General features: G+C 39.9%; 1 protein-coding gene across 1 annotated transcript in view; it reads right to left on the reverse strand.

Annotated features, from left to right (window-relative positions):
- PGM2L1 (phosphoglucomutase 2 like 1) overlaps nt 1-1,960 on the reverse strand; it is a 60,253-nt gene extending 58,293 nt beyond the window's left edge. The window contains exon 1 of the mRNA XM_040258824.1: nt 1,231-1,960. Coding sequence (XP_040114758.1) covers nt 1,231-1,362 — 132 coding nt within the window. The 5' untranslated portion in view covers nt 1,363-1,960. The remainder of the gene's footprint in view (nt 1-1,230) is intronic.
- Nucleotides 1,961-13,835: the final 11,875 nt, after the last annotated feature.

Below are 13,835 nucleotides of genomic sequence, written 5' to 3' on the forward strand. Positions count from 1 at the left end.
TAAACAAGTAATTGCTTATTTGTTGGTCTTCCTTATTTGCTGACTGAAGGCTTTTTGAGGGTAGGAACCCTTTCTAGCCTCCTCACCTCTAGCATACCCTGGACCCAACAGGCCCTGAAACATTACCCAATACTCAATGGATATTTTTTGCTGAACGCATGAATGACTGAAGAAAGTGAAAATATAACTTTTTCAGAAGGCTAATAATCCTTTAGGAAGTTGAATAACGTGATTTCACATATGACCACATTAATTCTTTAATTCAGTATTATTAATTCAATTAAAATACATTGCCGTCTCTACTTCAACAAATGCATTTAATATACTCGACAAAGCAAAAGCTTGGATCATCTTCCTCTGTTGGAGCTAAGGGCCTCTTTTACAAGTGAGATGGCTGCATTTTAATTCTAGCTCTCATATATCCATCCCGTATGCCTCCACAAGATAAACACCGCAACAATTTGGAGAGAGTACGGGTCGGGGAACAAAGGAGGAATGGATACAAGTCTGTATCCCGAGCATCGCATGAAACCTGGAAAACATGATTTTTGGAAGAAGACACTTTCAGAAAATAACTTCTGGCCAGCGGAAAAAAGAGAACCCTTATCTTTCTCAAGAGCAAAAGGTGGTATTAGAGAATACACGGGAGCGGGAGCGATAAAAGACCAGCGACTACCTAGCGACGTCAGGTGGAAACACATCAGACCAGCGCTAAAGCAGACAGTGGTTAGATATCGTCCCAGAAGGCGGAAAAAAAAAAAAACAACAACACAAAAACCACCCACTTTCAGATTTGCAGAGAAGGAAGTCAAGGGAGAAGAAAGGGGGAAGGAAATATCTCTGTTAATGGTATAACTTACGATGATGATGATTAATTATTATCATTATTATTTTTTTGGAGAAAAGGGACATGATATACACTTGAAGGGGGGCGGGAAGGGGGGAGGAGGAAGGAAGGGGGGCGGGAAGGGGGGAGGAGGAAGGAAGGTAGCAATTCCTCGCCCTGCAAAATGAAGCGACTACAGGCGTCCTTTCCCAGCTCAGACGGCCCCAGGGAGGCAGCACAGGCATAGGTGGGTGGCAACGCCCAGCTCCGCTAGCTCCCGCCGCATGGCCTGAGCCATCTCCCCCACAGCCTGCCGAGCACCGGGTGGGGACGGGCAAGGGCGTACACGGTGTGGGAGGGCGTGCAGGAGGAGAGGGAGGATGCCCTGCTGACCAGGTACCCACCTTATCCCAACGGAGCCACTGCCCGATGGCTGTGTCTAGCTGAGGGTCCCCAGTGTGATAGGGGGCGTGGAGCAGGTTGGAGTTCAGGTCTCCCTCTGCGTTTTCAGTCATGGCAGCCAGTCTAGGGTGCATGAATGGGGATCCAGCGAAGACACCGAGCTAGAGGAGCTTGACGTGCGCTCACCGGGATCTCGACGACCCCTCCTCACTGAAAGGCATCGGAGACCAACCGCAGGACGTTTGTGCCAGGTCCTGCCGCAGCTTTGGGGAAACAGGAGAGAGGGGTTACGCGGCCGCCTCCTTCCCACTAGACGAGCTCCTGGTCTCTCTGGGCGAACGGACTGAGGCGGTCCCACCTCGAGAGAACAACAGTCCCAGATGTCTGGGTCTTGGCCGCCGCCGCTACCGCCGCCCTCTCAGCTTTAGGCCCCGCCCTCGCGCCTCTGGCCCCGCCCCTTCCCAGTGGATGTAAGCTCCCGGGACTCGCGGCGCGAGCCGGGAAGCGCGCTCCCGACGCCTTCCCAGCGGCGCGATTTAGGACCATGCTGCGGGGTGAGGAATAGGGGCAGGGCCATTTTATTTCTTAATCTGCCTTTTTCCACGTGTCTTATTCTTGTTACAATCCCCACGCGTCTCCTTTTCTGCATCAGACGCCATGTCCACCACGACGCGCCCGCCTCAGAGTTAGCTTTTGTGAATCCCATGGCGCACGAAGGCCCCCTCCTGTTTCGTGTTGGGGAGCGCGCCTGGCGGGAGAGTGCGAGGGCTGTCCCCGCATGGCCTCACGGGAGTTGTAGTTCTTCATCCCTCTTCCCCGCCCCCGGCCTCGAGGCGTGTAAAGACCACCGCAGACTACAACTCCCAGCAGCTCCTTGCCCTGCGTTGCCTCAAAGGGAAAAAGCTACACCTCTAGGCTGTTCCCTATAGAAACGCCTGGTCCGCGTTAGGTCTACTGCAGTTGTGTCCCTGGGCTTCAATTAGATTAAACAAGGGCAGGTGCAGGAAGGGTACAGCTGATATCTACTCAGTACTTTACAGTTTATGAATCGCCTTCTGACGTCTAAACCATCGTGTGACGTGATCCATTCTCATTTTACACACAAAGAGGAAGCTGCTGAGTGAACTGACTTTTTCAAAGAGGCGGAATTCAAAAGTAGTTGAACGAGCAATCCAACCTCATTTTAGGTCTCAGATAGCAGCTCATTTTCCTCTGTTGCTACAGTGGACTAGGAGGTAGGGAGAAGAAGATAACTGGGGAAAAACAACCAAGTTGTGAAAGAGGGAGGATGTGTCGGCATTTAACCATAACACAAAAATGAATAAGCGTTAGCGTGCAAAAAATACTGGCAATAGGAATATGGAGCAAGAAGAAAGATTGAAACGAAATAGTCTTAAATTTCTCCTTATTTTGGCCTCCTCTCTTCTACAGAATGTTCACCTTTCAAGTCACAGAACAGGTGTGGGAGATTCTGACAAGTGCTTACCTGTCAGACACAGCTGCTCCTAAGTCTCTTGGTGTAGCTTCTTAAACAGTAGCTCTAAGATTTTGACCAAGTGACTCTTTCTCTCGTCGGTTTTTTTGCAAGGAGAGTGTAATAGTATTTACACCTTGGCTGCAGTAACTTAAATGGTTTTAAAGTCCTTGGAGGTTCACAGATAAAAGATATAATAAATTCAAAGTATTACTTTCCTTTAAAAATGCCATTTATCATAATAAAATCCCAAAACACCAAGGTATAGAGGGACTGTATTACCCATCCCTGAAAAATAGTGTGCCATAGTTGGGAATTACAGTTTTTGCTAGTCAGTTAAGTATTTCCTTTACAGAATCAGCAGGTTCTTTTATTCACACTAGGCCTGGGAAATACACGAGTCCTGGAGAAAAATTCATCACTCACTATCATCACCATTATTGTCCATGATGAACGTTAAGTAAACATGTACTCTATGCGAAGTTTTATGCTAGGGGCCGAGGCTAAGAGAAAGTATATAATAAAATTGTTCATTTAAAAAAATAAAAAATGAAAAAAAATAAAAAATAAAAAATGAAAGTAAGAATGAAATATGTCTGGGAAGACCATATGTATACAAGAAAAGAGCTCATGATAAACAGCAAGTGCTTGCCACAATCAACTGTATTGATTGTGACATAAGTGGTCATAATCTTGCTACTCAAAGTGTGATAGGAGGACCAGTCCTCTGGGAGCTTAATAAGAAATAAAAAATTTCAAGCCCCATCCCAATTCTATTGAATCAGAATCTGCATTTTAACAAGATCCAATGATGATTTGTATATATATATTAAATGTGATTAAGCATTGGTTTTTATAAAGAACTCTAATTCAATTCTGAGAAACACTACTGAGTCAACAGAACTTTCAAGAGGTGAAACTGTATAGGGCAAGTATAAAGGATGGGAGAAATGCAAGTTTTAATTCAATACCAGAATTAACTAGTCTCCATTTTTATCAGCAAGATCATGACAGACATAAACTAGTTACCAGAAACTTTGCCCAGCATCTCCAACTTGTTGCTTAGGATTTAAAGGGTAAGCAAGAGGACCCAGCACTCATCAAATTCAAGAACAATATCTAAGTGTGTCCAGAAAAGGGAATATAATAGTTTTCCTAGTCAGGAAAGCTCAGAAGCTTTCATTTCTGTTGGAATTTGCCCAGTATCCTGTATTTTTATTTGCTAAATGTGACAACTCTGTGGTTATGAAAGAGAATCTCTCTCTTAGTCCTAATATACACCTTTTATTTATCGTTTTAAAAAATCTAATTAAGATAGTCAAAGCTCTCTTTTGGTCAAGGTAGCAAGAAATTAAATTTTCATCAATATCGGAGTCTCTCATCTCCAGCCCAGGCTTTAAATGATACTGGGGAAAGAGGAAGAGCAGATAGCTCTAGATCATCAAGGTTTCTGCTAACATCTATATTGTCCAGGGTCATAGTGGTCTTGAAGTCTGATAGCTTTCCCCTTGCATACCATTCAGGTATGGCCAGGGAACTTGACTGAGGCTACAAACCCCAAAGCTTCTGTCTAGGCACATGGCCATCCCCTCTAAATCCTACCAGTTTCTTGAAACACTGCCACCAAGCAGAGCTCAGGTCTTGTTACCCTCCTATGTTAAAACTTTAAAATTCGAAGAAATCTATCATTCTGCTTGTGATCACTCTGAAAAGAATAATATTTTCTTATTGTTCCCAAAGATGCTTGTCATAAATTCTAGTGAATGCTGTATTTAAAAAAAAAAAAAAAGGAAGGAAGGAAAGGAAATGAGTATCTTACAAGCAACTTTCTACTTTTAGCTCCTTTATGTAAAACCTCTGCTGAGACAAGGGATACAACAACAAATAAGAAGTGGTTTTCTTTGTATAAGGGGAAAGATACAGAGCACACCTAGGATTAGGATGAAGCAAGGCAAAGAACCTAGGGTGCAAAATCTAAGGAGGCACTTCCTATTAGGTTTATGGAAGTGTAGAATTGGCGCCTGAGGATGTGTCTCATTACATATTTTAAAACACGTTTATTGTGATATAGTTCACATGCCAAACAATTTACCTATTTAATGTATACAATTTAATGTTTTTTTTGTTTGTTTTATTCACAAACATCCCCACAGTAAACTTTAGAACATTTTTATCACCTTGAGCTATCCTGTTGCCCTATCTCTCACTCCCAGACCTAAGCAACCACTAATCTACTTTCTGTATTGGTTTCCCTGTTCTGAACATTTCATATAAATAGAATCAGAGAATATGGAGTCTTTTGTGGCTGACTTCTTTCACTTAGCCTAGTGTTTTCAAAGTTCATCCATGTTGTAGATATATCAGTGTTTCATTCCTTTTTGTAATTGAATAATAAAGATGCTTACTCCTTGGAAGGAAAGTTATGACCAACCTAGATAACATAATAAAAAGCAGAGACATTACTTTGCCAACAAAGGTCCGTCTAGTCAAGGCTATGGTTTTTCCAGTGGTCATGTATGGATGTGAGAGTTGGACTGTGAAGAAAGCTGAGCGCCAAAGAATTGATGCTTTTGAACTGTGGTGTTGGAGAAGACTTTTGAGAGTCCCTTGGACTGCAAAGAGATCCAACCAGTCCATTCTAAAGGAGATCAGTCCTGGGTGTTCATTGGAAGGACTGATGCTGAAGCTGAAACTCCAATACTTTGGCCACCTGATGCGAAGAGTTGACTCATTGGAAAAGACTCTGATGCTGGGAGGGATTGGGGGCAGGAGGAGAAGGAGACAACAGAGGATAAGATGGCTAGATGGCATCACCGACTCAACCGGCATGAGTTTGAGTGAACTCCGGGAGTTGGTGATGGACAGGGAGGCCTGGCATGCTGTGATTTATGGGGTCACAAAGAGTTGGACACGATTGAGCGACTGAACTGAACTGAATATTCCATTATATAGGTTTACTATATTTTATTGGTCTATTTATCCATTGATGGACATTTGGGTTATTTCTGCCTTTTGGCTATTATGAATAATGCTGCTATAAACATTTATGTACAGTATTTGTGTAGAATGCTTTTATTTCCCTTTGGTATATACCTAAGAATGAATTTCCCAGATCATGTGCTGACTTCTATGTTTAATCATTTAAGAAACAATCAGACTGTTTTCCACAGTAACTGCACCATTTACACTACCACCAGCAGTGTATTGGGGTTCCAGTTTCTCCATAGATTTTCCAACACTTGTTATTATCTCAGTTTGATTCTAGACATTTCAGTGACTGTGAAGTGGATTTTCATTGTGGTTTTTATTTGCATTTCCCTATAAATTAATCATGTTTAGGTGTTTTCATGTACTTGTTGGCCATTTGTCTTTTGGGGAGAAATATCTAGTCAGATCTTTTGCCCATTTTTTAAATTGTTTAATTATTGAGTTGTAACTTTTCTTTATGTTTCTGGACATAGCCCCTGAGCTAAATCAGATATATGATTTGCAAATGGCTCAGATGGTAAAGCATCTGTCTACAATGCGGGAGACCCCGGTTCAATCCCTGGGTGGGGAAGATCTCCTGGAGAAGGAAATGGCAACCCACTCCAGTATTCTTGCCTGGAAAATCCCATGGACAGAGGAGCCTGGTGGGCTACAATCCATGGGGTCGCAAAGAGTCAGACGTGACTGAGCAATTTCACTTCACTTCACCCCTTCATTCTGTGGGTTGTCTTTTCATACGTATATTTTTAAGTATCCCTATTTATTTATTTATTTATTGGCAATGACTGGTGGAATCTTAGTTCCCCGACCAGGAATTGAAACTGGGACCTTGGCAGTGAGACCCTGGAGTCCTGACCACTGGACTCCCAGGGAATTCTCTATATTCTTTTTGATACTCTTTGAAGAACAGAAGTTTTTTGTCTTGAAGAAGTCCATTTTATTTTTCTACACAAGAACTGTACATAAATGTTTATAGCAGCATTATTCACAATAGCCAAAAGGCAGAAATAACCCAAATGTCCATCAGTGGATAAACAGACCAATAAAATATAGTAAACCTATATAATGGAATATTCAGTTCAGTTCAGTCGCTCAGTCGTGTCCGACTCTTTGCAACCCCATGAATCGCAGCACGCCAGGCCTCCCTGTCCATCACCAACTCCTGGAGTTTACTCAAACTCATGTCCTTTATCTATAGTCAGCATTGTTGTTCAGTATCTGAAATCTTTGTGACTTTGTTTCCTTTGCCTAGTTCTTGATTATAGAGTCTGATTATAGAGTTCTTGATTATAGTTTCTTCGTGAGTTTTGTGTTTGTGTTGGACATTATCTTTGACCAACTATTTGCGTGAATAAGTTTAGACTTGCAAGCAAAGTACTTTTATCTAGAGAGGATTTGTATTTGCTTCTGCTAAGTTCCTGAGTTCATCTACGTTAAGGCTTATAATTCTCTGGTGCTCTTACTACCCTACTTAGGGTGTCATTCTGTGTAAGATATTTTTCTCCTAGTTTATCTTTACTCTGGGTGTGAAGTCCCAACATGTTGTGAGAAGTTTCTCCTGAGACTCTCAGTCTTTTGTAGGCTCTAGGGTTTATTTTCTTTCTTGCCCAAAAGGTTTTTTTAATTTCAGATTCAAAATTTTAAGGATTGACAAATGCTTTCAGGAAAAAAGCCACATTTCAATCATTACCTCTCTTTTTCCTTTACTTTTGGCCTGGTAATTTCTTGTTGGCTTGTCACCTTTCTCCCATGATTTAAAATAAGGTGAAAATATTAATTGAGCTTTGTTATCTAGTTATATATAGCAGGAAGGTCAATTAAAAAAAACCATTTTAAGAGCTATTATATTATTTTGATAATCATCTTTTGTCTGTAAAATATTACATCAAGTTGATCTGCCATATTATTTTTTTTAATGAATCTCATTTTGTGTGACTCTTAGCTTGTCTCCATTTTTTCTATAATAAATAACAATAGCAATGACATTTCGTTCATAAAGCTGTTTTGCCTTTTACATTATTTCATACATCTAGCTTCTTGGGAGTACAATTACTGAGCAATATATTGTACGTGCTTAAGACATTTAATTTCCAAAGGGTTGATATAATTTTTTGAGTTGAATTGCATGATCTTAATCTATTTATTTCTGTCATGGTAATATTGTGCTTGTATGCATGTTAAGTTGCTTCAGTCATGCCTACTCTGTGGCCCTATGGACCATAGCCCACCAGGCTCCTCTGTCCATGTGAGTCTCCAGGAAAGAATACTGGAGTGGGTTGCCAGGACCTCCTCGACCTAGCCCACATCTCTTACATTTCCTACATTGGCAGGCAGGTTCTTTACCACTAGCGCCACCTGGGAAGCCCCATGGTAATATTAAGTGAGTGAAGTTGCTCAGTCGTGTCTGACTCTTTTGCGACCCCATGGACTGTAGCTTACCAGGCTTCTCCGTCCATGGGATTCTTCAGGCAAGAATACTGGAGTGGGTTACCATAGTACTGTCTTTTAAAATTAAGCCAGATAAACGAATCCTGGCTAGTTGTATAAATAGTTCTCAAGCAAAAGATGATCTTTATGAATTTTCTTTTAAAATATTAACTTTTTAATAAAAATTATTTAAGTACAACCTAATGCAGTAAATACTTGCATGTCTGTAGTGTGCAGGCACCCTTCTGCAGGTGGTGCAGATTCAGTGATAAACCTGATAGATTCCGGTCTATGCCCTCATGAAACCTAAGGTGGGGAACATAAGCAAGTAACACATCATTGAAATGCACTGTGGTAAGTGCTTTAATGATGATAGTACAGAATGCTACAGAAGAACAGAAGAGAAACAATTAACCCAGACTGGAAGGGCCATGGAAGGTATTCAAAGAGAAGTAATAGCTATGCGTAGTAAAATTTGAAAACAGGTAGCCTGAGTACTCCAACTTTGTCCTGATTTTTCAATATTCTTTGAGTTTTTTTGGTCCTTTGCATTTCCATGTAATTTTTCGAGTAAACTTGTAAATTTCTACCCTAAAAAAGCCGACTGAGATTATGATTGGAATTGTGTTAAATCTCTACATCAATTTGGGGATAGTTATTTTAACAATACTGAGTTTTCCAATCCATGAAAATGATGTATCGCTTTATTTTTAAAGGGTTTCTTTAATTTCTCCCAGCAAGGTTATATAGTTTTCAGTGTAGAGGTCTTACAAGTCTTAAGCATATTCCTAAATATTTTCTCTTTTAAACAGATATAAATGGTTTCATTTTATAGCATAGCTTGGAACTGAAGAATAAATAGTTAGGCAATGGGGATATGGAATGTTAGGCAAAATTAATAAAATAAGACAAGTCTCACTATTTTTAAAAAAACTTTTTATTTTGTATTGGGGTAGAGTCAATTAACAGTGTTGTGACAGTTTCAGGTGAACAGCAAAAGGATTCAACCATATATATACATGTATCCATTGTCCTCCAAACTCCCCTGCCATCCAGTCTGCTACATAACATTGAGCAGAATTCCATATGTTATACAGAAGGTCCTTGTTGATTATCCATTTTAAATATAGTAGTGTGTATATATACATTCCAAACTCCCTAACTATCCCTTCCCTCCATCCTTCTCCACAGCAACCATAAGAAGAATATTTGGATGTTGAAAGATCAAAATGACAAGTATCAAGCCTCTTTCATCATACTGCCATGGAAAAAATACCACTGAAGTAACAAGCACAACAAAAAGGACATTCTTTTTGAATTTCAGCGCCTGCAGCTATAAACCTTGTAATAATATCTAATAATGTCTATTGGGTGGATATTATCTCACAATAGAAAAGTAATGTCTAATAAGTTGAGGACTTAGTTTCAGCTTTCTGGAGAAGGAGATGGAGGTTTGATCCCTGGATCAGAAAGAGCCCCTGGAGAAGGAAATGGCAACCCACGCCAGTATTGTTGCCCGGAAAATCCCCTGGACAGAGGAGCCTGGCAGGCTACAGTCCACGAGGTCGCAAAAGAGTCAAACACAACTGAGCAATGAAACAATAGCAACCTAGTCTTAGAACTACAGAACACTTCCTTTCCCTCTACACCTTGCAGTGACAGATGACCTTGGTTTGGTGATGGCTTTCTAGATATAACACCAAAGGCATAATCCCTGAAGGAAAGAATTGGTAAGCTGGACTTCATTAAAATTAAAAATGTCTGCTCTGTGAAAGACAATGTTAAGAGAATGAAAAGAAAACACACAGACTGGGAGAAAATAATTGTGTAAAAGACATACTGATAAAGGACTGCTATTCAAAATATACAACGAATTCTTAAAACTCAACAATAGGAAAATGACAACCTAATTTAAAAAATGGACCCCAAAAATATATATATTGACCAAAGAGCTTAACAGACATTTCACCAAAGAAGATATACAGATAGCAAGCAAATGAAAAGATGTTCCACATAATTTGCCATCATGAAAATGCAAATTAAAACAACAATGAGATACCGCTACACACATATTAGATTGGCCAAAATTCAGAACACTGACAATACCAAATGCTGACAAGGATGTGGAACAATAGGAATTCTCATTTGGTGCTGTTAGGAATGCAAAATAGTACAGCTGCTTTGGAAGATAGTTTTGGCAGTATCTCATGAAGCTAAACATATGCTTACCATTAAATCCAGCAATTATACTCCCTAGTATTTACCCAAAGGAGGTGAAAACTAATACCTACACAAAAACCTGCACATGGATGTTTATAGTAGCTTTATTCGTAATAGCCAAACCTTAGAAGCAACCAAGATGTCCTTTAGTAGGTGAATGGATAAAAACACTTGTATTATCTGGACCACATAGTACATTTGTCCCACGATATTCACAGGAGATTGATTCCAGGGCTAACCACAGTTACCAAAATCCACAGATGCTTGAACCCCATAGTTGGCCCGCTTTATTTGTATTTCCACCTCCCAGATTTCATACTGTTCACTTTGTCAACAAAGGTCCTTCTAATCAAAGCTATATATGTATATACAATATAAAATTATATGTACAATATAAACATACCTTGACAATTCAAATCTGTGTTGTCCAAGAGTCAACTCTCTTCTTCCCTCCTGAGAAATGAACCCATGAAAAGACATGGCGGAAACTTAAGCCAAAAGAAGCCAATCTGAAAAGGCTAATATTGTATGATTCCAAAATGCAAAACTATGGAGACAGTAAAAAACTATCGTTCGTTAGGAGTTATTGAGGAGAGAGGAATGAGGGAGCAAAGGATTTGTAGGGCAGTGAGACTATTCCATATGCTACTGTAGCAGTGGATATAGGTCACAATACATTTGTCCAAACTCATAGAATATGTAACCCCAAGAGTAAAAGGTAATGTAAACTATAGACTTTAGGTGAGTAAGATGTGCCAATGTAAGTTCATCAGTTGTAACAAATTACTACTCTGGTGGGGGGTGTGGATAGTTGGAGAGGCTGACTATGTGTGTATAGAGGCAGGGGTACTGGGGAAATCTGGGTATCTTCGTGTCCAACTCTTTTACTTAATTTTACTGTGAACCTAACATTGCTCTTAAAAAAAAGAGACTATTTTTAAAAGATCACTAAACCACCTTATCATTGTATCTGAATTCTAGATAAGAAGAGGAGTGAAAGGTAAAGGGCTTAAAGTGTATGTCAGTCAAGTTAGCCCACCCATCTTCTTTTAAACCAGGAAAAGCAGTTGTTTTCCCATGACCCCTACCCAGTAGACTTTCCCCTTACATCTCATTGGTTAGAAGTATGTCACCTGGCCACTTCTGGCAAATCAAATTTCTAATGATAAGGGAAAAGAAGAATGGCTATCAGTAGGTATTTAGCAGAAGTGGCAAATAGAGGCTCAAGATCTTGATAATCTACAAACTATATAATGTATAATTAGGGGTTTATCATCTTAACCTCTTAGAAACTACAGCATGTTTTCTGGAAAATTGATAAGCATATCAGCATGATTTAGACAACATCTAGATTAATACCTAGCATGGTTCTGTGGCAAACACAGCAGTAGCTTACAGAGTCTGGTAGTGGGAACCCCGATCAGTTATGTTCCCTATGGTTGGAAGTCTGGAGGTACATTCTCTAGGCTGCCATGGTATTCAAAACATCACATTCTCCTACTTTTTTCCTCTACAATTTATGACATTCTTTGCTGTCTGCATTGCTGGCTTTTCTTCTATAAGTACATTGTTTAAATCCATGTTCTCTTTGAAGCCCTTAATTTTCGCATTTATCCTGGGTGATTTTTTTTTTTAATGTTCCTGTGGCTTCAATCATGAATTAATTGATCATGTTTGTCAACCAAGGACACAAGCCTTTGTCTCTCTTCTGGCCTCCCAATCCTATCAAGTATTTTCACTTGGATATCTCATAGACAAATATTAAGTATTCTGATTTGATTGTTTTATTTTTACTATTTTAACATCACTATTTCAACCGTGAAGACATTTTGAGAGTAAAGAATCTCATGATGATGATATTTTCATTAAGAAAATATCTTATGGAGTAAATTTTATCAATTTATTGGCATGATAAATTTTATATTTCATACGATTTCTTCCTAGTTTTCTCTTTTATTTTTATCTTGTCTAAAATTGTTTTAAAATAAATTATTTTCCCTTTACATTTTACAACAAAGATTTAATTCATTGACAAGTTTTCATGCACGTCAAATGTTTCCATAACCTCTGCCTTTGTGCATTTTCTTTTGTGGTCATTTTTTCCACAAAATCTAATTTTTCTGGTATCGATATTTTAAATGTTTTTTTTTTTGAGAAGCAAATAAATTATAAGGAAAAAACAGGGAGAGGGAAAACTGTAGATTAAAACAAATTTAAGAAACATGTCATTCAAATCTAATCTGTGTAACTTGTTTGAGCCTGATTTAAATAAATTTGCCATCAAAATTGGAGAAGGAAATGGCAAACCACTCCAGTGTTCTTGCCTGGAGAATCCCAGGGACAGAGGAGCCTGGTGGGCTGCCGTCTGTGGGGTCGCACAGAGTTGGACACGACTGAAGCAACCTCACAGCTGTGCAGCAGTAGCCATCAAAATTATGAAACAACTTAAAGGAGTCAAGGCACCCAACTGTAAAGGAAATGAACAAAATTAAAATTATACATGAAGTGTTGGAAATTACACCACTATATATGTATGTATGTGTGTATATATATATGTATGTATGGTATGAAACAGCTTGGGAAATTTTAATATTGACAGGGTATACAATGGTAATAATAAGTTATTCAGGGACTTCCCTGGTAGAGCAGTGGTTAAGAATCTGCCTTTCAGTGCAGGGGATATGGGTTTGATCCCTGGTCAGGGAAATAAGATCCTATAAGCCATGTGGCACAGCCAAAAAATAAAATAAAATGACTGGATGAAATGAGTCATTCATTTTTAGGTATGATAATGCTCTTTCTGTTATCTATTTACAAGTCTGTGTATCTTGAACAAAATTGTTAATCTTAGAGGTATTTCTTAATGAAACAATACTGAGGTCTCCAGATTTGCTTCAAAATAACTGCAAGGAGATCCAACCAGTCCATCCTAAAGGAGATCAGTCCTGGTTGTTCATTGGAAGGACTGATGCTGAGGCTGAAACTCCAGTACTTTGGCCACCTTATGCAAAGAGCTGACTCATTTGAAAAGACTCTGATGCTGGGAAAGACTGAGGGCAGTAGGAGAAGGGGATGACAGAGGATGGGATGGTTAGATGGCATCACCGACTCACTGGACATGAGTTTGGGTAAACTCTGGAAGTTGGTGATGGACAGGGAGGCCTGGCGTGCTGTGGTTAATGCGGTTGCAAAGAGTTGGACATGACTGAGCGGCTGAACTGAACTGAACTGAATTCTGGAGATGGGGGCTTCCCCGGTGGTGCTAGTGGTAAAGAACCTGCCTGCCAATGCAGGAGACAAAGACACATGGGTTCCATCCCCGGGTCGGGAAGATCCCCTGGAGGAGGGCATGGCAACCCATTCCAGTATTCTTCCAGTGTTCCAGTATTCTTGCCTGGAGAATCCCATGGACAGAGGAGCCTGGCAGGCTGCAGTCCATAGGATCCCAAAGAGTCAAACACAACTGAAGCAGCTTAGCACATACTCGTGCATTCTAGA

Source organism: Oryx dammah, unplaced genomic scaffold, assembly GCF_014754425.2.
Source record: "Oryx dammah isolate SB20612 unplaced genomic scaffold, SCBI_Odam_1.1 HiC_scaffold_17, whole genome shotgun sequence".
Classification (NCBI taxonomy): Eukaryota; Metazoa; Chordata; class Mammalia; order Artiodactyla; family Bovidae; genus Oryx; species Oryx dammah.